The sequence below is a fragment of the Scardinius erythrophthalmus genome, assembly GCF_964197995.2.
Source record: "Scardinius erythrophthalmus genome assembly, chromosome: 16".
Taxonomy (NCBI): Eukaryota; Metazoa; Chordata; class Actinopteri; order Cypriniformes; family Leuciscidae; genus Scardinius; species Scardinius erythrophthalmus.
Genome location: NC_138236.1, coordinates 5,293,262 through 5,318,373, shown reverse-complemented (window position 1 = coordinate 5,318,373; position 25,112 = coordinate 5,293,262). Strand labels below are relative to the sequence as shown.

The 25,112-nt window shown below is 38.4% G+C and overlaps 1 protein-coding gene across 3 annotated transcripts; it reads left to right on the top strand.

The window, feature by feature from the left end:
* Positions 1 to 626: 626 nt before the first annotated feature.
* Positions 627 to 24,423, top strand: col28a1b (collagen, type XXVIII, alpha 1b). 3 transcript variants are annotated; one of them, XM_081389208.1, is made up of 36 exons: positions 700 to 758; positions 966 to 1,009; positions 1,177 to 1,308; positions 2,626 to 3,191; positions 4,917 to 4,937; positions 9,709 to 9,768; positions 9,846 to 9,899; positions 9,998 to 10,042; positions 10,158 to 10,184; positions 10,697 to 10,741; positions 10,829 to 10,873; positions 11,979 to 12,032; positions 12,508 to 12,576; positions 13,196 to 13,264; positions 13,347 to 13,415; positions 14,535 to 14,603; positions 14,688 to 14,756; positions 15,017 to 15,085; positions 15,638 to 15,706; positions 15,807 to 15,878; positions 15,976 to 16,044; positions 16,124 to 16,195; positions 16,321 to 16,389; positions 17,062 to 17,130; positions 17,204 to 17,272; positions 17,392 to 17,460; positions 17,576 to 17,644; positions 18,391 to 18,459; positions 18,581 to 18,649; positions 18,894 to 18,974; positions 19,121 to 19,156; positions 20,509 to 20,545; positions 20,640 to 21,194; positions 21,967 to 22,043; positions 22,855 to 23,062; positions 23,144 to 24,423. In XM_081389208.1, the coding sequence occupies exons 3-36, from the start codon at positions 1,179 to 1,181 to the stop codon at positions 23,314 to 23,316; spliced, it is 3,393 nt and encodes a 1,130-aa protein (XP_081245334.1). In that variant the 5' UTR covers positions 700 to 758; positions 966 to 1,009; positions 1,177 to 1,178; the 3' UTR covers positions 23,317 to 24,423. The 3 variants fall into 3 exon arrangements, 2 of the variants coding, with proteins under 2 accessions (XP_081245333.1, XP_081245334.1); XR_014031826.1 differs by lacking the exon at positions 966 to 1,009 and having other exon boundaries at positions 627 to 758; positions 22,859 to 23,062; positions 23,144 to 23,278; XM_081389207.1 differs by lacking the exon at positions 966 to 1,009 and having other exon boundaries at positions 627 to 758.
* Positions 24,424 to 25,112: the final 689 nt, after the last annotated feature.

Sequence of the window (25,112 nt, the reverse complement as noted above, 5' to 3'; positions counted from 1 at the left end):
GTATGAACAATTTTGAGTCGTAAACGATGACAACTGTGTTGTAGTTGTGTTTAACTTTTGCCTGCCTGTGTTTAGCATTTTGAAGTGCATCCCAGTGTGAAATGTGTTTTAGTGGGTGAGAAATGTGTACTTTTATTTTAATTTTAAAACCGACATGAGGATGAGTAGCCTAATCATGTGGAAAAATGAGGGTTGAACCAGGCCTATCCCTTTAAAAGTCGTAGAATCCTTGAGATGAGTCAGATCTCAGGAGGTTCCAGAGCATGTTTTCCAGATTTCACGGAGGCGTCGATTTTGTGAATTGTTTTTTGGGGAAATTGATATTGTTCTCCAAACAATCTCTCAGCATTCATCTCCAAAACAGATCTAAACAGCAGAAAAAACTGGAGAGATGAATTCTTAACACCACATTAAATAACAGAAATATAATAAAGTAAAAAATGTATACCATAATACAACAGATAGGCTATGCTATAAATATATTTAATAAAATATAAATAACAATTAAAAAAATAAAAAATTATTAGATGATTACACGTGTTAAATGGATGTCCTGTCCTTTCGAGAGAGTGCGTGTATGTGCGTGTGTGCGCGCGCGTGCGTGCGTGTGTGTATATTCAGTCATGCATCAGATTGTTGGGTCTGTGATGTTGGGCTGATGTTCAGTGCAGAACTGAAGAGACTCAGTCAGAACAGAAAGTTCTCCACAGTGAAGACATGAGCATGTGGATATTCCCTATATTTGCATAACAGGCAAGGTAAGTGCTTTATCCTTTTTCATATGATTGTTCTAATATATGTTCCTGCTTAAAACAACATTTTAACATTAAATAATAACACAACTAAACATAGAATTGATCATTAATGTTAAAAGTACACATTTAACATTATTGCATGATGTATTTGTGGATTTAAAGTTCTGATTCATTACACTTGATTTATTAGACATTATTATGTTTGTTTAGAAATATCTGAGGACCATGTTCTGCTGTGTTTGAACATCTGAAAAGTGTGTATTCAAACAACAAGAAAGGGACGCTACCTCTTTGTGCATAATATATTTATATATATTTATTATGTTGCACTTTTTATAATGCATGCAATAATATGCACCATAAACAGATTTTTAAGATGCACAGAAGGTCTGAAAGATATTTTTATTCGACTGTCTTATAGGCATGAATGAAAGCATGGCCAAAGTGCTTTTTCTGAGCTTGTTGCTTTGGCTGCTTGCACCTGCGGCCAGATGCCAGAACAGAAGACAGTCTGGAGAAACACTGAACAACCTCACCACAAAACAGGACAATGGTAAATGCATTAGCGTTTTCTTCAGTGCCAGTGCATCATTTATTGTGTTGACTAAGTCTTTGCATGTACAAAAGTGAAAGTTAGATATCTTTTCTATCTCAATTGTTTCTCCAAGACAACAATGAGAGTAAATGGAGACTGTTCTCCTGAGAAAAGATGTAGTGGGTCCAAAAGATAATTAACTTTTCACTCAAAATTGTTATGCGGATAATATAATTTGGAATCTAATTACAAACTAAGGCCAAATAAAATTATTTTCGCTAGTGGTCTCATGCGTTTGGATCCCTATCTCTATAAAGCCCAATGAATCATATTTTGATTGACAAATTTCTACGTTTTCTAAATGATCAACATGATCAAAACTTTGCTGAAATTCCTGTTGCACACAATCCACATGCGTTCTGTCGTCTCATTGGTAGTTTCTAAAGTAGCTTTTAGTATGATTGAAAAAAGTCCACCTTTAGTTTGTGGTTCACGTCTTTTTGCTCAGAAATCTTTAATCGTTTTTATAAAGTAAATGTAAGAATAACTTATATAGTTGGTAATATTTCAAGATAAACACTTGCAGGACTGAAGCAACTTAGGTTTAACTGAGTAAACCATTTTGTAGAAAAATCGTGTTTAGTATCAAATATGATCCATCAGGCTTTTGAAGAACGTTGTTCATCTCCCAATCATCATTGTATTGCATTGCAGTAAATGTTTTGCCCCCCACAATAAAAACTAGCTTTGATCATAAAACTAGGCATTGAAATATCATCTATATGAAAAAGTCTGTTATACTGTTAAAAATCTCATTGATTTACACTACAAGCTATCATATTACATGTTACTTTTTCTCCCCAGACAAATATCAGCATCTGCACCAAATTGCATATTTTTGCTCTGTTTCTGACAAAAATGTAGATGTTTTTTTCTCCTCGAGAATGAGCTCAATAATCTCATTCTATATGAGCCGTAAAAGCCTTATGTATACTCAACAAAACACATACCCAAACTTTTTAATTAGATTTTGTCTAAAAAGGTTCAATAAACTGTTCCAAAAAATATATATATATATATATTTTTTTTTTTCGTATGTCAGGTTTTATTGGGTTAAAAGGTGATGATGCCATTGAAGAACCAATTTCAGTGAAGAATTATTATTTTTTTTTATTTTTTTTTGTCAGCATGAACTACATTTTAATAATCTTAAGAGGCTTTTGTGTTATGGAAAGCTTATAGATGTTAAAGGATCTTCAAGGAACCATGCCAATAAGAACCTTTATTTTTGTATGCTTAAAGAGTTTATGGCTATAGTTTCCTCTATCGTTTCAGAGCTAGTATGTCAACTCGAGATCGCATTCATCCTGGACAGCTCAGAGAGTGCGAAGAGCTTTCTGTTTGAACGAGAGAAAGCGTTTGTGCGCTCCTTCAGCCGGCGTGTGGCTCAGATGCAGGTTTCTGACTGGCATCTGAAGACTCGTTTGGCGCTCCTCTACTACAGCAGTTCAGTGCATATCGACCAGCGCTTCACAGACTGGCAGGACTTTGACGTCTTCCTGAGTAGACTGGCAGACGCCGTCTACATCGGTCAGGGAACGTATTCGACATACGCCATATCCAACGCCACCCAGCTCTTCACCAGCGAGACCAAGGAGCAGAGTGTTCGGGTGGCCCTGCTCATGACCGACGGCAGCGACCATCCGAGGAATCCCGACATCATGACGGCGGTCGCTGAGGCCAAGGGCCACAACATTAAGATCTTCACCATAGGCTTATCAAACCTGGCGAAGGACAACGTGAACAGTGCCAAGCTGCGGGTGGTAGCGAGCAGTCCAGCCCAGCAATACTCCTACAGCCTCACTGACCCCAAGCTGGAAGAACGGCTCCTGCAGCAGCTCGTGAGATGTTCAGTTCATCTGTCAGCCTCTTTAACTTTAGCAAGATCAGACATGGTCATAATCACCCATATTATAAATATGCAAATAAAGGATTGCATACAAATAGCACAATTAAATGATACAATAAACAAAAACGATCAATAGTGAATTGAGAAACTGCAGGTATCAGCACTTCTAAAATTGAATTCTTTTCAAAACATTTTTCCAGAACTTTTAAAATATTTTATAGGCCTACCTACGCCACTTCAGTTACTATTGAGATACATCACTTCTTAGCATTTTGAATCAAATTAAATCATGATTCCATGGGCAACAGAATGAAGTATGAAAATATGATTATAATGTATTATTATTTAAGATATTTTAAATATTAATATATATATATATATATATGTATATTATTAAAATTGTATGTACAGTATAAATATATATAATATATATATATAATAATTAAAACTTAATGTATTTCATTGAAAATGATATATAATCATGCAACGTCCTTTAGCTGTTCTAAATTCACTGTAAACCACGGCTTCATGGGGCTTGTTGCTTTTATAAAACGGTTAGTCCATACAAATATTTATTTTAACGAGGTCACAGGTGTATGTTTGTAGTGGCACAACCAATCAGAACGAAGGACCGTAACTATCGTAACTACCATATATTTCTAACTATTTGTAATATATATTTTTTTTATTTCAGTTTTACTTTGATCAATTTTTAAGACTTAGACCTATGGAGAGCAAATTTGATTTGTTAAAAACAGAAAAGAAAAAGAAAAAAGTTCGAAAAAAAATGTATGACCTGCCCATACTCTGGAGTTAGAAGATTTGCATTCTTGAACACTTTTAATAAAGTAAATAATAACACATTAAAAAAATAAAAATGCATTTGGGAGCATTTTTTTTTGCGATGTTGCTGAGACAGTGAAAATTATTTTGCAATCAATTTGCTAACTTTTTTTCTAATCGATTTTGCTACCAGCTAATGCTAACTAGCTAAGTATGTGATCTGCAAGCTGCCATCTTTGCTTATGGTCACTCAGTCACCACACCACTTGCACTGCAAGTCATTAAAACCATGCATGTAAATTAAAAACCATTTTAAACAGAACAGTTTCGGATAATTCTAACTCTAAATTATGAATAGTCATGTTTGAAGATTATGTAAAATGCTGATAAACACATACCTGGGACTTGGGTCAATAAGAAATCACATAGCACATAAGCAACTAATTATTCTAATGCATATGTGTGGTGCAACATGTTAATATTCGCTCAAAACATCTTGGCATACACATTGAAACATGCACACTCACACTTCTCTGTTTCTGCACAACATTTGCAGAGCTTTAGTTGCACATGGACTGAAATACCCATTCATTACAGTTTTGATGCAATAGTTTTGATCTTTTTTTACAGCCTATTCGTGAGGGTTTGAGATCCAAATACAGTAACCAGTGTTTGGTCTTCTGTCCTGAAGCATTGTTCACACATCAGTGGGTGAATCAAATCTGTGTGTGGGGGATTTTCCCAATAAACACACAAGGAAGGGTCTGCCCGTGAAATGTCAAGCGCTGTCTGTGATCACACAATACGGGTCTCTTAGAAATGCATAATTATCCTTCCCATGTCATGCACGGAATTTGGCTATAAATTGGACTTGTTTTGTTACTGAAATAGATTTGTGTTCTAATTCTTATTTCTCTTTTCATTTGTTTTTCAGGAAATAATTGCAAAGAATGAAGTAAGTACTGAACTATCAAGAAGAGTGGCTCTCAAATTATTCAGACACTTGGCAACCAAGTGGCATTAAGCTAAAAAACCTCACAGGTTTCATAATTCTCAATATCCCCTTCATAATGAATGAATAACTCAAATGTATTAAATTAATAACTAATAATGAAATATACAACTACTATGTCCAACTTTTCCCAGATACACTTAATCAAAGTGAAAATATAGCAAATCTCAACTGCCTTATTTTATTTTGTCTCAAAATGTCAATATTTTATTGCTCAGCTCTTTATATAAAGTTGGATATACAGAGGTTGGACAATGCAACTGAAACACCTGGTTTTAGATTACAATAATTTATTAGAATGGTGAGGGCCTCCTTTTACAGCCAATACAACAGTTCATCTTGGGAATGACAGATACAAGTCCTTCACAGTGACCAGAGGGATTTTGAGGGATTTTCCAGAACAGGTTCCAGGTCACTATATGATAATGGTGGAGGAAAACATTTTCTAACTCGCTCCTCCAAAATACTTCAATAATCTTTAGATCTGGTGACAGTGCAGACTATAGGAGATGTTCAACTTCACTTTCATCTTCATCAAACCCTTCTGTCTCCAGTCTTGCTGTGTGTATTATCATGCTGATACACGGTTTGAACATCAGGTGGTCATGATCCTCCAGAATGGTTCGGTAGTCCTCGGCAGTGACGTGTCCTTCAAACACAGTCAGGATTGTCATGATATTGCAGCTCAAACCATCACTGATCAACCCGTGCTTCACTCTGGGCAGCAACAGTCCGGGTGTTCAGACTCTTTAGGGTTTCTCCACACCGTAACTCACACGGATGTGGGAAAGACAGTGAAGGTGGACTCATCATATGTGTTTCACATTGTCCACAGCACAAGATTTGCATTGTTGGCACCACTGAAACCGACATTTGCCATTGACACGAGTGACCAAAGGTTTGGCTATAAGCCCGAGCATGAATATAGACTCTGTGAAGCTCCTGAAGAACAGTTTTGGTGGAAACTTTCAAGGTGGGCTTTTAATTCTGCAGTGAGTTAAGCAGCTGTGGATTTATGCTTTTTGCATATATTCCGGATTAGTACCTGGACATCTCTGTCAGAAGCTTCCTCTTGCGTCGACAGTTACTCCTGTTGGATGTGGTCCGTCCTCTGTAGTTTAATGCCGACATTACCCTGGATATTATAGCTCTCGATACACAAAGACTTGCTGTCCTGATCACAGATGAGCCAGAGACACACACCAATAATTTGTCCTCTTTTGTCTCGCATTATGTTGTGTGGATGTTATGTGGATTGCAATAATTTATGTACAGCTGTGCTATTGCTCTGCTAATTCAACCTTCACACTCGGCTCTTACTGATGAATGTAAATCAGTGGAGATTGGCCACCAGGCGTATATATAGGTATGAAATCTCCAACACTAGTGTTTCAGTTTCATTGTTCAACCCCTGTATGTCACGGATGCACACGGGAAGCAGGAAAATCCAAGTGCAGTAATTTATTAAGAGGGCAATCCAACATCGTTGTAATCCATGCAGAGGTCAAAAATCCAGAGAAGCAATCCAAACAAGAACGGGTATAAACAGACAAGAAGTGTGGTGACACAAATTAACGACTCCGTACACATACAGAAACAGGCAGAGAATAAATACACACAGATCTAACAGGACTAACAATGAACAGCTGGGACAATGATTACGGGCAACAGCTGAGTGTAATGAACAGTGATAAGTGACAGACAGAATGCTGGGAATTGTAGTCAATGTGAAGGACACCGTGAAAACGAGACACAAACCAGACACTGTGACATAACCCCCCCTCTACGGAGCGGCTACCAGACGCTCCATGACAACACTAAAACACAACACAAGAGTTCAGGAGGGAGGTGGAATGGTGGAGGATCAGGGGGAGGGAAGGTGGGCCAGGTCCATGGAGGGAAACGGGGACAGGGAGTGACAGTTCATCTGGCGGCCAGGGCGGAGACGACAGTCCCTCGAGCGGCCAGGGCGGAGACTTTCCCTCGGGCGGCCAAGGCGGAGACGACCCCTCGGGCGGCCACGGCGGAGACGACCCCTCGGGCGGCCACGGCGGAGACGACCCCTCGGGCGGCCACGGCGGATCCGGCTGTGCAGGCGACCGGGACGGGGCAGGTCCTTCGGGCGGCCAAGGCGGAGACGACCCCTCGGGCGGCCAGGGCGGAGACGATCCCTCGGGCGGCCAGGGCGGATCCGGCTGTGCAGGCGACCGGGACGGGGCAGGTCCTTCGGGCGGCCAAGGCGGAGACGACCCCTCGGGCGGCCACGGCGGCGCAGAAACTGGAACAGACACCACCGGCGCAGGAACTGGAACAGACCCCACCGGCGCAGGCTCAGGAACAGACACCACCGGCTCAGGAACAGACACCACCGGCGCAGGCTCAGGAACAGACACCACCGGCTCAGGAACAGACACCACCGGCGCAGGCTCAGGAACAGACACCACCGGCTCAGGAACAGACACCACCGGCTCAGGTTCAGGAACAGACACCACCGGCGGCACAGGAACTGGAACAGACGCCACCGGCGGCTCAAGAACTGGAACAGACGCCACCGGCTCAGGAACAGACGCCACCGGCTCAGACACCACCGGTTTAGGAACAGATACCACCGGCTCAGGAACAGACACCACCGGCTCAGGTTCAGGAACAGACACCACCGACGGCTCAGGAACTGGAACAGACGCCACCGGCTCAGGAACAGACGCCACCGGCTCAGACACCACCGGTTTAGGAACAGATGCCACCAGTTTAGGAACAGATACCACCGAATCGGGCTCAGGAACAGGCACCACCGGCTCGGACTCAGGAACAGGCACCACCGGCTCGGGCACTGGAACTGGCACCACCGGCTCGGGCACTGGAACTGGCACCACCGGCTCGGACACTGGAACTGGCACCACCGGCTCGGGCACTGGAACTGGCACCACTGGCTCGGGCACTGGAACTGGCACCACCGGCTCCGGCTCAGGAACGGACACCACCGGCTCCGGCTCAGGAACGGACACTGGCTCCGGCTCAGGAACGGACACTGGCTCCGGCTCAGGAACGGACACTGGCTCCGGCTCAGGAACGGACACTGGCTCCGGCTCAGGAACGGACACTGGCTCCGGCTCAGGAACGGACACTGGCTCCGGCTCAGGAACGGACACTGGCATGTCCAGGATCCGAGTCAGACGCTCCAAATAATCCATCATAGCCTTGGCAGCCACACGAATGGGCATCTCTTGATCTGTCTCTAGCTGGGCAAACGGAATGTGAACAGTCTCTGACTGGGCAGACGTGACGTGAACAGTCTCCGGCTGGGCAGACGGAATGTGAACAGTCTCTGACTGGGCAGACGTGACGTGGACAGTCTCCGGCTGGGCAGACGGAATGTGAACAGTCTCTGACTGGGCAGACGTGACTTGAACAGTCTCCGGCTGGGCAGACGGAATGTGAACAGTCTCTGACTGGGCAGACGTGACGTGGACAGTCTCTGACTGGGCAGACGGGACGTGGACAGTCTCTGACTGGGCCGACGCAGGTCTCCTCCTCCTTCTTCCCTTCTGACGGATGTGTACCGTCTCTGAACTGGACGAAACCAGCGACGAAGTCCCAGCGCTCGATGAGACCTGTGGTGAAGCTTCAGCTATCCTGATTTCCTCATGCCTTTGTGCACATCTAGAAAAATACTCTAGTAAAGAGATGCCCTTCTCTCTCTCTGCGGGAGAAAGTTCGCTACGTGGAATCCACATAGTAACTGGGGACGAGATCCTACAAAAAATTATAAAAAATGAAAATTACCGCTGGATTTATGGGGACGGAGTCGTTCTGTCACGGATGCACACGGGAAGCAGGAAAATCCAAGTGCAGTAATTTATTAAGAGGGCAATCCAACATCGTTGTAATCCATGCAGAGGTCAAAAATCCAGAGAAGCAATCCAAACAAGAACGGGTATAAACAGACAAGAAGTGTGGAATAAATACACACAGATCTAACAGGACTAACAATGAACAGCTGGGACAATGATTACGGGCAACAGCTGAGTGTAATGAACAGTGATAAGTGACAGACAGAATGCTGGGAATTGTAGTCAATGTGAAGGACACCGTGAAAACGAGACACAAACCAGACACTGTGACACTGTATAAGTGTGTCCAACTTTATTCACATACAGTACATGCCCATTTACAAGCAATCAAGCTGAAAATCTCAACTGCTTGATTGCTTGTTGTCACAAAATGTGAACTATATTATTGTCCAGCTCTAATCTGCTTAATCTGAAAATATGTCTTGAAAATATTAAGGTATTCTAAACATTAACATCATGATTTGCAACAATGCAAGCCTGTGAAATGTGAAAAGTGCTATACAAATACATTTGACCTGACATGATTAAAGGGATAGTTCACCCAAAAATGTTTTTTTTTGTCATGATTTTGTCATCACTTACTCACCCTCAAGTTGTTCCAAATCTGTATGAGAAAAATAAATACTATGGAAATACTATGGAAGTCAATGGCTACCATCAACTGTGTGGTTACCAACATTCTTTAAAATATCATCTTTTGTGTTCAAAAGAAGAAAGAAACGCATAGAGGTTTGGAACAACTTTTCATGACATTTTCATTTTTGGGTGAACTATCCCTTTAAGCAAAGCATATCACACCAAAAACAGCTCGACTTGAACAGTGCTGATTGCAAACTACCTGTTGGTTGTATTTCTCTTGCCAGTGCCCACGAGCACCGGTGTGTTTGTGTGAGAAAGGTGAACGAGGTCTTCCAGGAGCTTCTGTGAGTATTGCTGGGATGGAATCGAGGCCATTTTCCTTCACTTGTGGCATTCATGAAGAAAACTCTGTTTTGTTTAGGGTAAAAAAGGAGACCAAGGTTTTGAAGGACCGCCTGGTTCAAAAGGCTCAAGGGTGAGAGTGAAAATAATGACCATTTGTGTTTAAAGGAATTATGATGATTAGATCTGTAGTTTATTGTTGTTGACGCACTGGTCTGACTGATTTTACAGGGAGAAACAGGAGCACCTGGTCTTCCAGGAATCAATGGTCCAGAGGTACATCACATCTTCATATGGTCAGTTTAGACATTTTGTCTCACTGACTCTCTGACTAACACGGTTCTTGTTTCTGGTTTCTCATCCACAGGGAAGATCTGGGTTCCATCCACAGGGAAGATCTGGGTTCAAAGGTGATAAGGTAAAATATCTGAGTTTTATCTTTTGCATATGCATGTGGGTTGTTGCAATTAATTTGTTAACATTTCCATGCATTGTCCAAACCAGCCACAAGAGTATCTACTAAGACTGCAAAATAATTAGCATGCAAATTAGAAAGCACTCTTAAAAATAAAGGTTCTTTAAATTCTTTAAATTCTTTGATGGTTCCATGAAGAACATTTAACATCCATGGAACCCTTTTCATTGAACAAAAGGTTCTTTATAGTGGAAACAAATTTATTTAGATTATTAAGATGTTCCTTCCACTGAGACAAAGTGTTTCTTTTAAGAACTGTTCACTGAAAGGCTATTTGGGGAACCAAAAACTGTTCTTCTATGGCATCGCTGTGAAAACTTATGTTGAAGTTTTCAATGAGTGTACTTGTGGCTTGACTGGACAGAGAAACCCCTCAGCTTCATTAATACAACTTTCACTTGTCTCACACATTCTGTTCCACAATACAATAACTGAAGTCTTGAGTCATGTTTTAGGGGGATCAAGGTAATTGTGGACCACCAGGGCAAAAGGGACATAAGGTAAGTCTTCTCTATTGTTCTACGAATTACTATTGCTCTGAAATATGCCACATATGATTGATCAAAGTTGTATGTGTCATTTCACAGGGCACTGAAGGGCCTCCAGGACCGAGGGGCCCCAGAGGAGAGCAGGCACAGTACAAACATCTCTTTACATATGACATATTATATGCCACATTTCAGGTTTCAGCTGAATTCATGATGCATAACATGAACTGTATTTGTATTTTTATCATTTGATAATGATAATTATTTAATAACTGATTATTTAATTTAATTCTGTGAGACCCTTAAGTAAAGATTCCTTTATGGCATGCGTAATATTTAACAGTAGAACACACTTAAAGCTCCAATTTAGGTTTGGAAAAAAATCATTCTTAAAGTAAACACATTATTAATAGTCGGGCACTCTTATACATCTTAGCCTGTATTATTCTGAACACATTAACATAATTGTGCATCTCATCCATACATACAATCATATTACTATAAACACAAATAAATTAACAACATTTGTATAGCAGTAGTATAATGCTATTTTTGATGTGTGAACAAAAGCATTTTTTTTTTTTTTTTTTACAAAATACTACAAATTTTTTTTAAAAGATGAGTGTATGATAGCACAATTTAAGGAGTGAATTGTGTAAGGGTGATTTCAGACAAAAATTATTTTGTGAGAAGATCAAATGTCATGTGACTAAAGAAAACCGGTAGTGTGCTCTTTTTAAAAGGCTCATCTTTTCATTCGGACACTGCGATTTGTTGTAGTTGTTCTAAAAGTGAGAAAGTGAATATAGATAGCCAAATAAATAGATATAAAACTAAATGCATTAGTCTTATCACATGTTGTCTCATCACATAAACGCAGTGATCATGGCAGGCCGTGGCTGTTTCCCCGCTCTGCACATATGGAATGTGATCGGCAGATCGCTCGTAATCCTATGCTAATATACACAATGTAAAGGAGTGAATTCAGGCTTGCAGGATATTATTCTTTTTCCGAGGACGACTTTGTACTGTGGGATTAGTGAAGAGACTGAATAGCTCTGGGTCAGGTCCTTCAGAACCAACATTTGCACAGTTTAACAGGCTTCAACAGATGCCTAAAAGTGCCATATCAACCTATGGTTTATTATAGGCATGTGGCTGATTAATTGTTACAAATGTTAAATGATTAAAAAATTAATGCATGAGAGTGCAAGACCAATTTTAACATTTTTCTTCATTATTTTACCAGGGTCTGAAAGGGCCTCCAGGGGATCAGGGGCAAGAGGGTCAAGCAGGACCCAAAGTATGATCATATCTTCCATTTCTTTGCCAGACTGTAACTGATATTTGTGTCTTGAATAGAGACAGAAATCTGTGTGGTAAAGAATTCACATTTTAGTGATTTTTCCATGTTTAAATGCAGATTTTGCCTCTCACGTTTGGTCTGGAAGTTTTAACAAAGAGCGCTTTGAAAATCGGACACATATATAATTGCACATTCAAATGCAAGAACTCATAAACTGTCAGACACAAGGGGTGCCTTTATGCTCTGTAAATGTCATTTGGAACATACAGTGAATGCTTTGGGTGATGTACTAAACCCTTTTAACTATACATCACGCTAATAGTAGGATGTTTTGAATATTAAGCCAAAGGTTGCAATGAGGTTTATGGCATTTTGCAGCAAATATACAACATCAGCTTTAAATTTATGTGAACTTTTACATTTATAAGGAGATACCATCCAAATAAATGACTGACCTTCAGGTTGTTCCTAGGGGGACCGAGGGCTGGTTGGTGCGTCTGGCCCGCCGGGAGAAATTGGAATTGGATTCCCTGGACCAAAGGTAAACTTTTCAGCTGGTTGTTCTCCACAGGACTTCTCTCAGTTCATATTAGACAAAAAAAAAAAAAAAAAAAGTTTAAAGCAGCGGAAACATACACTACCATTCAAAAGTTTAAGGTCAATAAGATTTTTTTACTTTTTTTATTTTTTATTCAGTGAGGATGCATTAAATTGATCAAAAGGAAAAGTAAAGACATTTATAATGTTACAAATGATTTCTATTTCACGTAAATGCTGTTCTTTTGAGCATTCTATTCTTTAAAGAATCCTGAAAATAAATGCATCAGTTTCCACAAAAATATGAAGCAGCACAACTGTTTTCAACATTGATAATAATCAGAAATTTTTCTTGAGCAGCAAATCAGCATATTAGAACGATTTCTGAAGGATCATGAAGACTGGAGTACTAATGCTAAAATTCAGCATTGCATTGAATAAATTACATCTTAAAATATATTCAAATTGAAAACAGTTATTTTAAATTGTAATAATATTTCACAATATTTTCACAGTATTCACAATGATGTACTTTCTTGTCCCAGAGGTTTTAGTATGCTCTTGTCCATCACAATATAAGTGCATACATGCAGTGTATTTTATTTGAGGTGTGATTGTTTTAGGGCGACAAAGGAAACCCAGGAAGACCAGGTCCTCTAGGTCAGACTGGCATTGGTCAGCCAGGTCTATCTGTAAGTATAAACAGCCTCTCGTATGACTTTAAAACATGTATCTATCGATTATAATGAGATAATGATACATGCATCAATGAAGGGTCCTCCAGGTTTACCAGGATCACAGGGGAACCCAGGAGCTCCAGGCGAGGGACTCCCTGGCCCAAAGGTGAGCAGAGACAGTTGTTGTTCCTGCTGCTTTTTAGGTCATTCCCTTTTCGATATAGGCTCTAAGACCTTTTCTGAAAGAAAATATGAGAAAACGTATGAAATTTACTCTCACTCAAATTGTTCCAAACCCGTAAGTCGTTCTTTCTTCTGTGAAAAACAAATGGAGATGTTTAGCGGGATGTCTCGTCCTGCTCTTTTCGATAGTGAAAGTAAATAAAGATAGTACTTTCAATAAAATAGACACTCTTAAAAGTAACGTTTCCACTTTAAAATAGATATGACAAAAAAATTGAACAGATGTCTTAATTTAGACCCTCATGACATTTTACTTTGTTTGCAAAACCCATCTTTTTCTGAAAAACAAAATTTTATAATTAATCTTTTTATCATTTTGGCGAAATTTTATATTCATAAGACAAAAATAACTCAAAAGAAACCCTCCTTTATTGCCTTCTATAACACTGATCTAACAATATATTTTGAAACTCTTTCAAACATGAGATCACAAAATAAAAAGCTTATAAAAACAATACAAATATTAAAGCTTTTCAATTACATATAACTGCCCTGATATTTTGTATTTGTTCTTATGTTTGTTTATTTTTTATTTTTGTTTATCTGGTAAAATATTTTGAGCTGTATTGTTAATACTTTGTAACCATTTTTTTTTTTTTTTTTTTTGCATTGTACTGAAAGGTTTTTGTATTTGAACTGACTAAATAAATGAAAAAAAAAAAAAAAAAAAAAAAAGTAACGTTTCCTAAAGGGGGGGGGGGAGGGTTCCCATGATGCCATAGAAGAATCAATTTGGGTTCCTCATAGAACAATTCAGTAAACGGTTCTTAAAACCATTTTTTCTTGAAGAACATTTTAAAGTGTGAAGAGCATTTTAAAGAACCTTTTTTCACTATAAAGAACCTTTGGATAAAAGGAAAGATTCCATGGATGTTAATGGTTCTTCATGGAACCTTAGATTCCAATAAAGAACCTTTATTTTTAAGAGTGCAAATTGTCTAAAATGAATGCATACCTCTATGTTATTATTTCCCTTTAATGTTCGTGTGAATAAAGATATTGAAATATCACTTTTTTAATCTGCTTTGTGTTTGTGTCCTAGGGTGACCGTGGCTTTATCGGCCCTCCTGGTGGACGTGGACCCCCCGGTTATGGAGTCAGAGGTGAAAAGGTACGGTGCAGTTGTGTGAGATTTTCGTTGGCCATATAAATAGCCATTTTGCTTAAAATGTAGCCCTTACATCCATTCTCTTAGGGCAACGCGGGACCTCCTGGAACAGCTGGACCATTAGGAATGCCGGGCAGGGGAATTCAAGGAGAGAAAGTATTTTGTTATGTTATTTTTCTGGTTTAGCTTTTTTATTTATACCAATATTTCCTTACTAGTGGTGCTATAGGCAAGCTTCATGTTCTCAATACATGCTTATAGTGTGATTTAAACAAATCCCTGACCCTAAGTAATAAACACTGTTTCTATATTTATATGCAATACGATTCCTCAAATCATGCATGTTGAGAAGTGTGCTATTACTTTTCGAAACAATTGGAAACGTTCAACTGTCGCCTCCATCTTAATATCGAAAGGGGAATCAGGGACCAGCTGGTCCTCCTGGTCAAAGAGGGAACCCTGGGATAGGACTCGTGGGTACAAAGGTAAGACTGCACTTCTATTAGAATTTTTTTTTTTTAGAAGTAAATAAATAAATTTATGATTTTTTTTCCGCAAAGATACATTAAAATTATAAAAAGTGAGATTAAAGACATTTATATTGTTACAAAAAAAATCTATTTAAAATAAATGCTGTTCTTTTATTTCTTCAAAGAATCCTGAAAAATAAATAAATCATGATTTCTACAAAAATATTCAAAATAGTTTTCAAAATTGATAATAATAGAAATGTTTCTTGAGCATCAAATCAGCATATTAGAATTATTTCTGAAGGATCATGTGACACTGAAGACTGGAGTAATGATGCTGAAAATTCAGCTTTGATCACAGGAATGAATTATATTTTAAAATATATTCAAATAGAAAACAGCTATTTGAAAATGTAATAATATTTCACAATATTACTGTTTTACTGAATTTAAAATAAATTCAACCTTGGTAAACAAGAGGCTTCTTTCGGGGGAAAAAAGTAATTATTCCAAACTTTTCCAAAATTTTGAAGGACATAATAATAATTTTGTTTTGTTTGCTCTCAGGGAGAACAGGGATTCCCTGGAGATCCTGGAGCCACTGGAGAAAGAGGAATCGGAGAACCAGGACCCAAAGTAGGTTGTCGTTTCAACTAAACTGTTATGACATGACCTAAAAGAACAGAATAAAGTATCAAATAATGAAATCAGAGTTGTGTTTGGGTTGATGTCATAGGGTGAACCTGGATCCCAAGGTTTATCAGGTATACCAGGTGTAGCAGGAGAAGATGGAACCATGGGACCAAAGGTGCCCTTAATAGCATGTTAGTGGTGGATAACTTTACATCCAAAACATTCAGTGGGCATATCTTGTAATATACTATATGATATCTTGTTGATTTCAGGGGGATTTAGGCCTACCAGGGCCCAAAGGACAAGACGGACCTCCTGGAAGAGGCCAACCAGGAGAGAAGGTGTCATGCCTACTAAAATTATTATATTAAAAAAAGATATAATTTTATGTATTAAATAGGTTGTATCTTCCTTCAACAGGGGGATCGGGGGGAGAGGGGCTCCAGAGGCCAACCAGGACCAGTGGGACCAGCTGGGCCAATAGGGGGAAAGGTGAAAACAACTCATTTGACATCTTCATCTTGACAAACACTAAATACTATGTCAAGAAAAGCCCTGTGTCACTGCCGCTGTTCGCTGAATGTTCTTTGAGCTACAGTGTTGTTCAATTAAAATAGGGAAAACCAGGGAATGTTGGACTTCCAGGTGTTCCTGGGCCTACAGGAAGAGGCATACCCGGAGCTAAGGTACGTTAAAGAAATCAAGCTTTATCAGTAAAATAAAATAAAATGCAAAAATCATGGTCACAGTATAAGACACAATGGACGGTGAATGTGAGAACATGTTACTGGAACAACATTCCAATCAACCAATGAGATTTGACTGATAGGTTTACAGTTAATGTCAAGTTTAGACTTATGAAAAGGCTTAGGGGCTTCTACACCATTCTTATTCACCTCTGATTTTAGGGACATGTTATGGGTAGGGTTAGGAGTCGGACTATGTTTTTGGACCGGAATGTTGATCCAGGAACATGCCTTATACTTGGCAAAATCACAGTGACCTACAAGGGACGTACACATGGTCAGGCATTAAACATTGAAACAGCCTGAAAATGGTTCCAATCCAGAAAGATTGACTTAATAATAAAGTATTAATAATTAAATAATTAAATTAATAAAAAATTGCAATTCATGAATAATTCATGAAAATGAACTAAAACGTTAGTTTCACATTTCTGCATTATAACACACTGGGACAAAGGTTAATTTACTTCCATTCTAAGTTAATATGAAGATCAAAAAAAAAAAAAAAAAGTCACTGATACATTTTTATTGTGGCTTACATTTTTTGGGAGCTACTGTATGTGTATGTGTATCCACATCAGGAGATCTCATACCGTGTTCATCTTCCTGTAGGGAGATCCAGGGCCGGTTGGTCCACCAGGATTTGCTGGAGAAACAGGGATAGGCATTCCAGGGCCGAAGGTAGGAGTGACTTCCCAGCTGAAATCTACACTGTTCTTTTGTGATTCAGATCATCAATTTTGTCTGTCTTTAGGGTGAAATAGGGTTACGAGGACCCATTGGACCACCAGGGCTGAAGGGAGAAGGCTATCCCGGCCCACCTGTAAATAAAAAACATTATTCATGCAACTCATAGTTACAATAAAGTTTGTATTTAATCTGACATACCAAATTGAATTATAACACACTATATACAGTATGTGTTGCTCATGTGATCTATAGGGGCCACCAGGTCTTCCAGGTCTTACAGGAGAGTCTGGGCCAGAGGGTACAGGTTTACCTGGACCTAAGGTAAGGTGATTCATTGCATCGCTCCCATTTTCTTCAGGAAATGTAAACATTTGAATCATTAAAAAAATATATTATTCTATTAGAGCATTTGATTAATTGATATTTTCGGTCACAGGGGGATCGAGGCCTTCCAGGTCGCCCAGGGCCTGATGGAGCACCAGGTCTTGGTCAGGTGGGCCCAAAGGTGGGAAATATATTTTAAACTACATCTATTGTATGTAGAGTACATATTAGTCTTGCATAGCCAGACCTTCAGACTGACGGCAGTCCCAAGAGGATGTCTGACCGAGATGTAAAGCAACCAATCACACTTCCCTTTGTTCAGCATCACGTTTAGGTGCATGAAAATGGAAAGTTATATAGACCAGCATGCAATTCATTCAATAATGTCGTGCAAGTTTACTGGAGCAACAATGGTGCTTTGAACTTCACATACTTTTGAAAATCCAGCGTTTAGCTGATCCTGATATGCGCTCTTTGTCACAGTTGTAAACGTCAGCATTCTTCTTCCATAAGGGGGTTTGGCATTGCGACGGCTTTGCTTCCAGGTGGGCCGTTAAAAAAACGCGACATACACGTTTCCTGGAAATACTGGAGAGTTCAACCAATCAGATGATGACTTCGAAACTCTCAAAGTGTTTCCCATTTTGTGTTCAGACATTCAGCCAATGATCCATGGGCGTGACGTCTGAGGCTGAGACACATACATATACACATAATCAACATTGTGTATATGTATGTGTATATGTATGTGTATATGGGATGTCACAATACACTGTTGGACAAGTCTGTTGTGTTTGTAGATAATGTTCAGATGAAATTCATGACTCTTGGTCCTTCCTAAATGGTCCTAAAAATAGGCTCTTTTTTTTTTTGAAGCAGAATTTGATTATTTTCAGGTTTGCTCAGAAGTGTTTTTGTGGTCAGCAGGGCTCCATTGGTCAGACTGGTCCAGCTGGTCCTCCAGGTTTACCAGGAGAGGGCATACAAGGACCAAAGGTAACAGGAATCTGTGGCATATCAGCAGGATACAGTATTCCTGAACACATTACAGTGTGCTGTACAGTTGTGAAACACTGAAACTGTTGGATTAGCATGCACTTCATTCTGTTTTGTATAGGGTGAGTCTGGATATCAGGGTAGACAGGGGCCAAAAGGGTCCCCTGGAGAGGGTCTGCCGGGACAGAAGGTGAGGAAAGTGCACAGTCATGCATTCATATTTCATACAGTTAGCATGGAAGGAATGCTTCACCCCAAAATAAAAATGTCATCATTTACTCACCCTCAGGTTGTTCCAAACCTGTATGACTTTTCTTCTGTCAAACACAAAATGCTCTTTTCCACAAACTCCAAAAATGATGCTTATACTGTATGCAATTACAAAAAATGGTGCATTACATCATGTTTTTATAATGTAACTGTTTTGTTTGTAGGGGGATCGTGGGTTACCTGGAGCACAAGGACGCAAAGGGGACAGAGGAAACCCGGGAGAATCAGGATTTACAGGACCACCGGTGAGAAGAACTGAGGAAATCTTGATTAGTTGAAAAACGCTTCATGCTTGACTTGACTTTGCGTTGAGCATTATGATAGCTGACAACACTATAATCAACATCTCTATATTTAACACACTGAACATTGCTTCTTCTCACAATCACAGGGTAATTCAGGAACAAAAGGAGAACCTGGTCTCACGGTATGTGCACAGATGAAAGAATCAATTTTCTACCTTGCCATTCAAGATCCACTTTTTTTTTTTTAAGTAAATTATTATATATACTGTAAAATGGTTTTGCACCTGAAGAAATGACAGCTCTAAACTGCAATATGTTATGCTGTTGTTGCATAATCTCACCATATAGGCCCATTTCAAATGTACCTTTCATTTAGAAAGTTCTCGAAAAAGTTGTTTTTTGTCAACTTCTTTCCTATATCTTCATCTAAATTCTATCTGAGAGGTTTCAGTCTGGCTTCAAAACACTCCACACTACAGTCTGCTTTACTGAAGGTTCTCAATAACATTTATTTGAAAACTGTGACTATGTTACTGTATCTTAGTGCTCCAAGACCTCAGCTCTGCATTCTACATGGTGGACCATGATATCCTTATTTCTCGAATTGAACATGATGTGGGGTTGAAAGGAACTGTATTTATCTGGTTCAGATCCCTTTTGAAAGATCATAAATTCTCTCAGTTTTGGCTCATCTGAGTCCTCAGCTGCAAACCTTTTGGAGAGTGCCTCAGGGCTTCATCCTGGCCGCTACTCTTTTTTCCCTTAGGTATCCATAGGGAACATGATGCATCATTCCATTGTTACGCAGGAGACACACACAATTTACGTTCCCTTCAAACAATCTGGAAAAAATTCACTTGAGCCTTTGCTGGATTGCTTAAACAATATTAAAAAGTGGATGTCTGCTAACGTTTTAAATCTAAATGAAAATAAAACCAAGATTATATTTTTTCGGCCCACCCGATGGGAGACCATCCTCAATTACATCACCTTCAGTAAATATTTGAATAACCTGGTGCCATCCTACCTCTCTAATTTATTAGTCCTACACTATCCCTCAAGAGCTCTCAAATTTGGGACAACAAAAACTTTTAGTTGCTCCTAGATAGATTACAGCAAAGGGGAGACCGTACATTTGCTGTTGCGGGGCCTAAACTTTGGAACAGCCCGTCTATCCAGATTAGATCTGCACCGTTCCTTCCTTTTCCTTTGCTAAAAACCTATTCTCTCTGGCTTTTATTGATCGTTAGATAATGATATATATTTACATGCCTTTCATATATGATATTGCCATGTTTTTTTTTAATCACTCCTTTTCTTATGTCTTGTTTTGTCTTATGATATAGTGTAAAGCACATTGGTCAGCTATATAAATAAACTTTGACTATTTTCTTGTAAAACATACTATAATAATACTGTTTTATTTACAACTTCAAAAAAAGTTTACAGTGTGTATATATATAACGCTGAAATAATCATTTACGTTTTATACATTTACGTTCATATTCTCAGTAAAAAGATGTATGTTTTGCAGAGAGAAGAAATAATCAATCTAATCAGATCTATTTGTGGTAGGTAATCAAATGGCAGATCTTTTTCCAAATTTGAATGCTTTGTGATGAATTACACCAAAACTATATTGGATGATTTATTCTGTATTCTCAGGTTGTGGCCGGATATGCAGAGTAAAACCTCTTGAGCTGGTGTTTGTGATTGACAGCTCTGAGAGTGTCGGCCCGGATAACTTTGAAGTCATTAAAGACTTTGTGAATACCTTGATCGACCGCGTGTCAGTCAGTCCGGAGGTGACGCGCATAGGGGTCGTTCTCTACAGCCACATTAACCTGGTGGTCACAAGGATTCAAGACATGTTACCTCGTGATGAAGTGAAAGCAGCCGTGCGCAGGATGCCCTATATTGGAGAGGGCACTTACACAGGTAGTGGCATCAGAAAGGCCAATGAGATCTTCCGCTTTGCTCGCCCTGGTGTGAAGAAAGTGGCGGTGGTTATTACGGATGGCCAGACGGACCACCGTGACACGGTGAAGCTGGAGGACGCGGTCAGAGAGGCTCATTCAGCCAATATCACCGTGTTCGCTATAGGAGTGGTTAATCAAAGTGACCCGATTTATGATGACTTTAAGGAGGAGCTTAAGTCAATAGCATCTCCGCCCACTGAGGAGCATGTGTTTTCCATTGAAGACTTCAGAACGCTTCCTGGTATGTCACAATGCATTCATTTCACACAAGTAAAAATGGATAGTTCTTCCAAAATGGAGTGTTTATGTCTTTGTTGGCAAAGGCTATTTACACTGACTCCACACACCAATGTCTGGTTCGGTCAGAAAAAAAAAAGCGGTAACTTCTTACAAAAGAAAGGCGGTAACTTCTGGCACGATCGACCCGAGCTCGAATACTCCTCTTTTCAAACTCATTCTTCTCCCTTTTCCCATCACATATCAGCTCAGAGTAGCCTTTATTTTAAAATAAAAATGAAGAAAATACTAGAAAAGAGGAAATAAAGTGCATAAAGGGTATTTAAAAGTAGGAAAAAAGTGTTTATTGTGTAGGGTTAGCGGTAACGTTAGGTGTATATGGGGTGAATGTGATTTCACCAAGTACAACATGTTTCTGGGTCAACATTCCAATCAACCAATCAGATTTGAGGGACAAGGTTACAGTTTATGTCAAGTTTAGGCTTATAACCACGGTTAGGTGCTTCTACATCAGTGTTATACGGTTGGGACTAAATTTTTCGACAGGAATGTTGTTCAAAGATCAACTAAATATGTTGATTCTTGTCTTACTTGGCAAAATTGGTAACCATATATCTGTGTGGAATTTTTATTTTAAACAATCCCATTGAAGGGCTGTATATTTGGACATTGAACTGAGACAGAAGAAAGTATTTTAGCATTAGCAAAAATAATACACTATATTATAAATATAAACTGAATGCCTTAAATTTATGTTTTCTGTCTCTGTGATCTAGATGTGGAAAGTAAATTGCTCCATAAGGTCTGTGAGAACATTGATGGATCAATATTCAGCACTACCTCCAGCTTTAAGGTAAAGTGAGTGACACAATTCAGTCAACAAGACCATTAATTAAAAACTCATGACGCATCTAAAGCCGCCATATTTGTTTTAAGAGCTGCTTTCATTGCTGAACTGCAGAATTTCTGAATAAAACTAAAAATATATATTTTTTAAAGTACATAAAATACAGCACTGTGACATTCATTATAAATGTATTTTTATTATAATTTTTTGTTATACATTTTTTTTTCTAATTATTATTACTCAAGCAATTTTTATGACTTCATATAAATTGAGAGACTGACACATGCGCCATATTTGGTCTGAAAGCTACACTATGTTTAATGAGAAATTAAATATTAACAAAAATGTTACACTGCAGGACATTAATTATTTTATTTCAACTGCTCTGCTCTTGAAATTACATAATAACTGTCTTGCAGTTTGACTTCCTTATTGCATTTCTTATGTATTTTTATTATAATGTTTTATAGAATTTTTAATGAAACAAAAAAAAATACATAACCAAATTAGGAAAACAAATGCAATCAGTGTAACATTTCTTGATTATAAATGTATTTATTTTTATTATGAAATGTTTCTAATTATTATTATGCAAGCAATTTTTATGACTATATAATAATTTGTTATTACTGTTGCTGTATAAACAGCAAAAAAAAAATAAAAATAGGTTAAACTGCAGGACTGTATTAGACAACAAAAAAGGAGATACGATTTAAGGCTATAATATTGGCTTGATATTTGACGCTTACTGTTATTATGCAAGCACTGTACGTACTCTAGTTATCAAGAGATATTAATATTACACTGTATCAATCAGCCAGATGCACTCGGAGAGTTTGGTGTGTTCCCCTATGATCCGGACATTATCGGGACCATATCACCATATGTGGAAAGGAATGATCTGAACCGCCTCCCGGATTTCTCTCTCACGTCTTTGGACCGGCCAAATCAGGGCACATACTGGACCGACCCGTCACGCAGACCAACTGACCCGCCGCTGCTCGTACAGAATGATTTTACTGCAGGTAAATGCCCATACAGCTGTAAACTCAATTCTGTGAACAAAAGAACTAGGTTAATCCTTCAATTTTCTCTCTCTCTCACAGAAGAGGGGTGCCTGGAGCCTCTGGATCCTGGTCCGTGTCGAGAGTATGTTGTTAAATGGTATTTTGATCCTAAGGCCAATTCATGTGCTCAGTTCTGGTTTGGAGGTTGCAATGGCAACAAAAACCGATTTGATAGTCAACAGATCTGCAAAAAATCCTGTGTGAAAATGTAAGTCTTATCATTAGAGCACTGAAACTGATGCAATAGGATGGGATACTAAAAAATAGAAAAGAAAAAAGAAATAAATCTATGGGCCATTTATTAATTAAAATATTTTAGCTTTTAATATTTAACTATGAACATTTTAAATAACTAAACTGCTCAGAAGAACTTGAACAATTCAATAAATGCATGTATTTGCCACAAAAATGTCACACTTAAAATGTCAGAATGTGACTGCATTATATAGCAAAATATCAAAAGCTATGTAAGACATGAAAAATTAAAGACTAAAGTAAAAGTAACAAATATTCATACAGTAAAACAATCTTTTTTTAACAATCTTTTTCCATCAAATGTTCTCATTTTTATTGGTCACATTAAACATCTTTGTGTTTTTTTATTTTCGTCTATTGTATTTGTGTTGTGGTATGAGCTGACTGGTGCTGTTTTGTTTCAGGATTAGTGTTGAATCTGTACTTGTATCCAAATGGTCGCAGGTGATGTGCAAAATACTCCAGCGTGTACATGTCTGCAGGTTTCACATAATGAAACGATATCGCAAAATCCGCACAGCAGTCAGGGCCCTCGGAAAAGAGAAAAATTATTCATTTTTGACTAATCTTGGACAATGCAAAAGGGTCATTATGCAAAAGTTATACTTCGATGTACACAAGTCCTATAGAAATCTTTATTTTAAAACAAATTTTAACTATGGTGGGAATTTTATTAATATTTACAATCACTTTAATTTTAACATTTTCTTAGAGCATGAAATATTGCTCTATTATGATGCTAAGAAAAGAGATATTTTTACAGTTTAAAACCAGTAAAAATAGAAAAAGAACATTTGTTGTACAGTAATTGTAACTGCAAAATGTAGTTGTGACAAACTGAAATATCAAATATGAAAAAAAAATGTCAGTATTTTAATTCAGTATTTAAATTTTTATTTTCAATCTAATGTATATCTGAGTTTAAAGGATATATTTAACAAGAAAAAAGGGTGTGATTTTTTTTTTTTCAAAGCATGTTTTCTACTGCAAATCTGTCTCTGTGTCCGGGTAGGTTTAAACTGAATTTTACATTAAATATTAAAAAATATGGTAAAGGATTCTGATTCACAGTCTCTGCAGTTTTTATTCACATTCCTGAGTAATTAAATTTTTTTAATGATAAATGGCTAATGTAAGATTTGCTTTGTCACACTTACCTGTAAAATGTCTGAATTTGACAGCACATTATCTGCTAATTTGACCGAAAACGTTCCTGTTCACGTACATCTCTAGTTCATTCCTACTGAATGTCTTACACCGGACACAAACATTGTCGCGCAATGGGTTGTATAGAGAGCAACAGTCGGGTTCCAGAAGTAAAAACTCCATTCATTTTCTCCATAAGAAAAGTGATTTTTAACGATAACTTTTAAACCTTTAAAGACATCTACTGTGAACTGCAAAGTTGTTCATTTATATTTTCTTCTGTTAAAGCCATCAGATCGCAGCTTAGTTTCAAAATAATCATGTTTAACACCGGAATTCTTTGAGAAAAACTACATTACCCATGATGCTGTACAGAAAATTACACCAGAGTCAGAGTCGAAACAAGCAAAACACCCAAAAGATCTCTTTAGCCCCGCCCATAACACACTGCGAATGATGTAATCGAGTCAATCTCTCTACGCTCTCAAAATAATACATTTCAACATACAGTGAGGAAAATAAGTATTTGAACACCCTGCTATTTTGCAAGTTCTCCCACTTGGAAATCATGAAGGGGTCTGAAATTGTCATCGTAGGTGCATGTCCA

What these genes read in the sequence shown, in the direction of transcription:
- col28a1b (XM_081389207.1), top strand. Translation starts at nt 1,179, where the DNA reads ATGAATGAAAGCATGGCCAAAGTGCTTTTTCTGAGCTTGTTGCTTTGG. An exon ending in TAGGACTCGTGGGTACAAAG is followed by an intron (nt 15,086 to 15,637) that starts GTAAGACTGCAC and finishes GTTTGCTCTCAG; the next exon opens with GGAGAACAGGGATTCCCTGG. An exon ending in AGACTTCAGAACGCTTCCTG is followed by an intron (nt 21,195 to 21,966) that starts GTATGTCACAAT and finishes TCTGTGATCTAG; the next exon opens with ATGTGGAAAGTAAATTGCTC.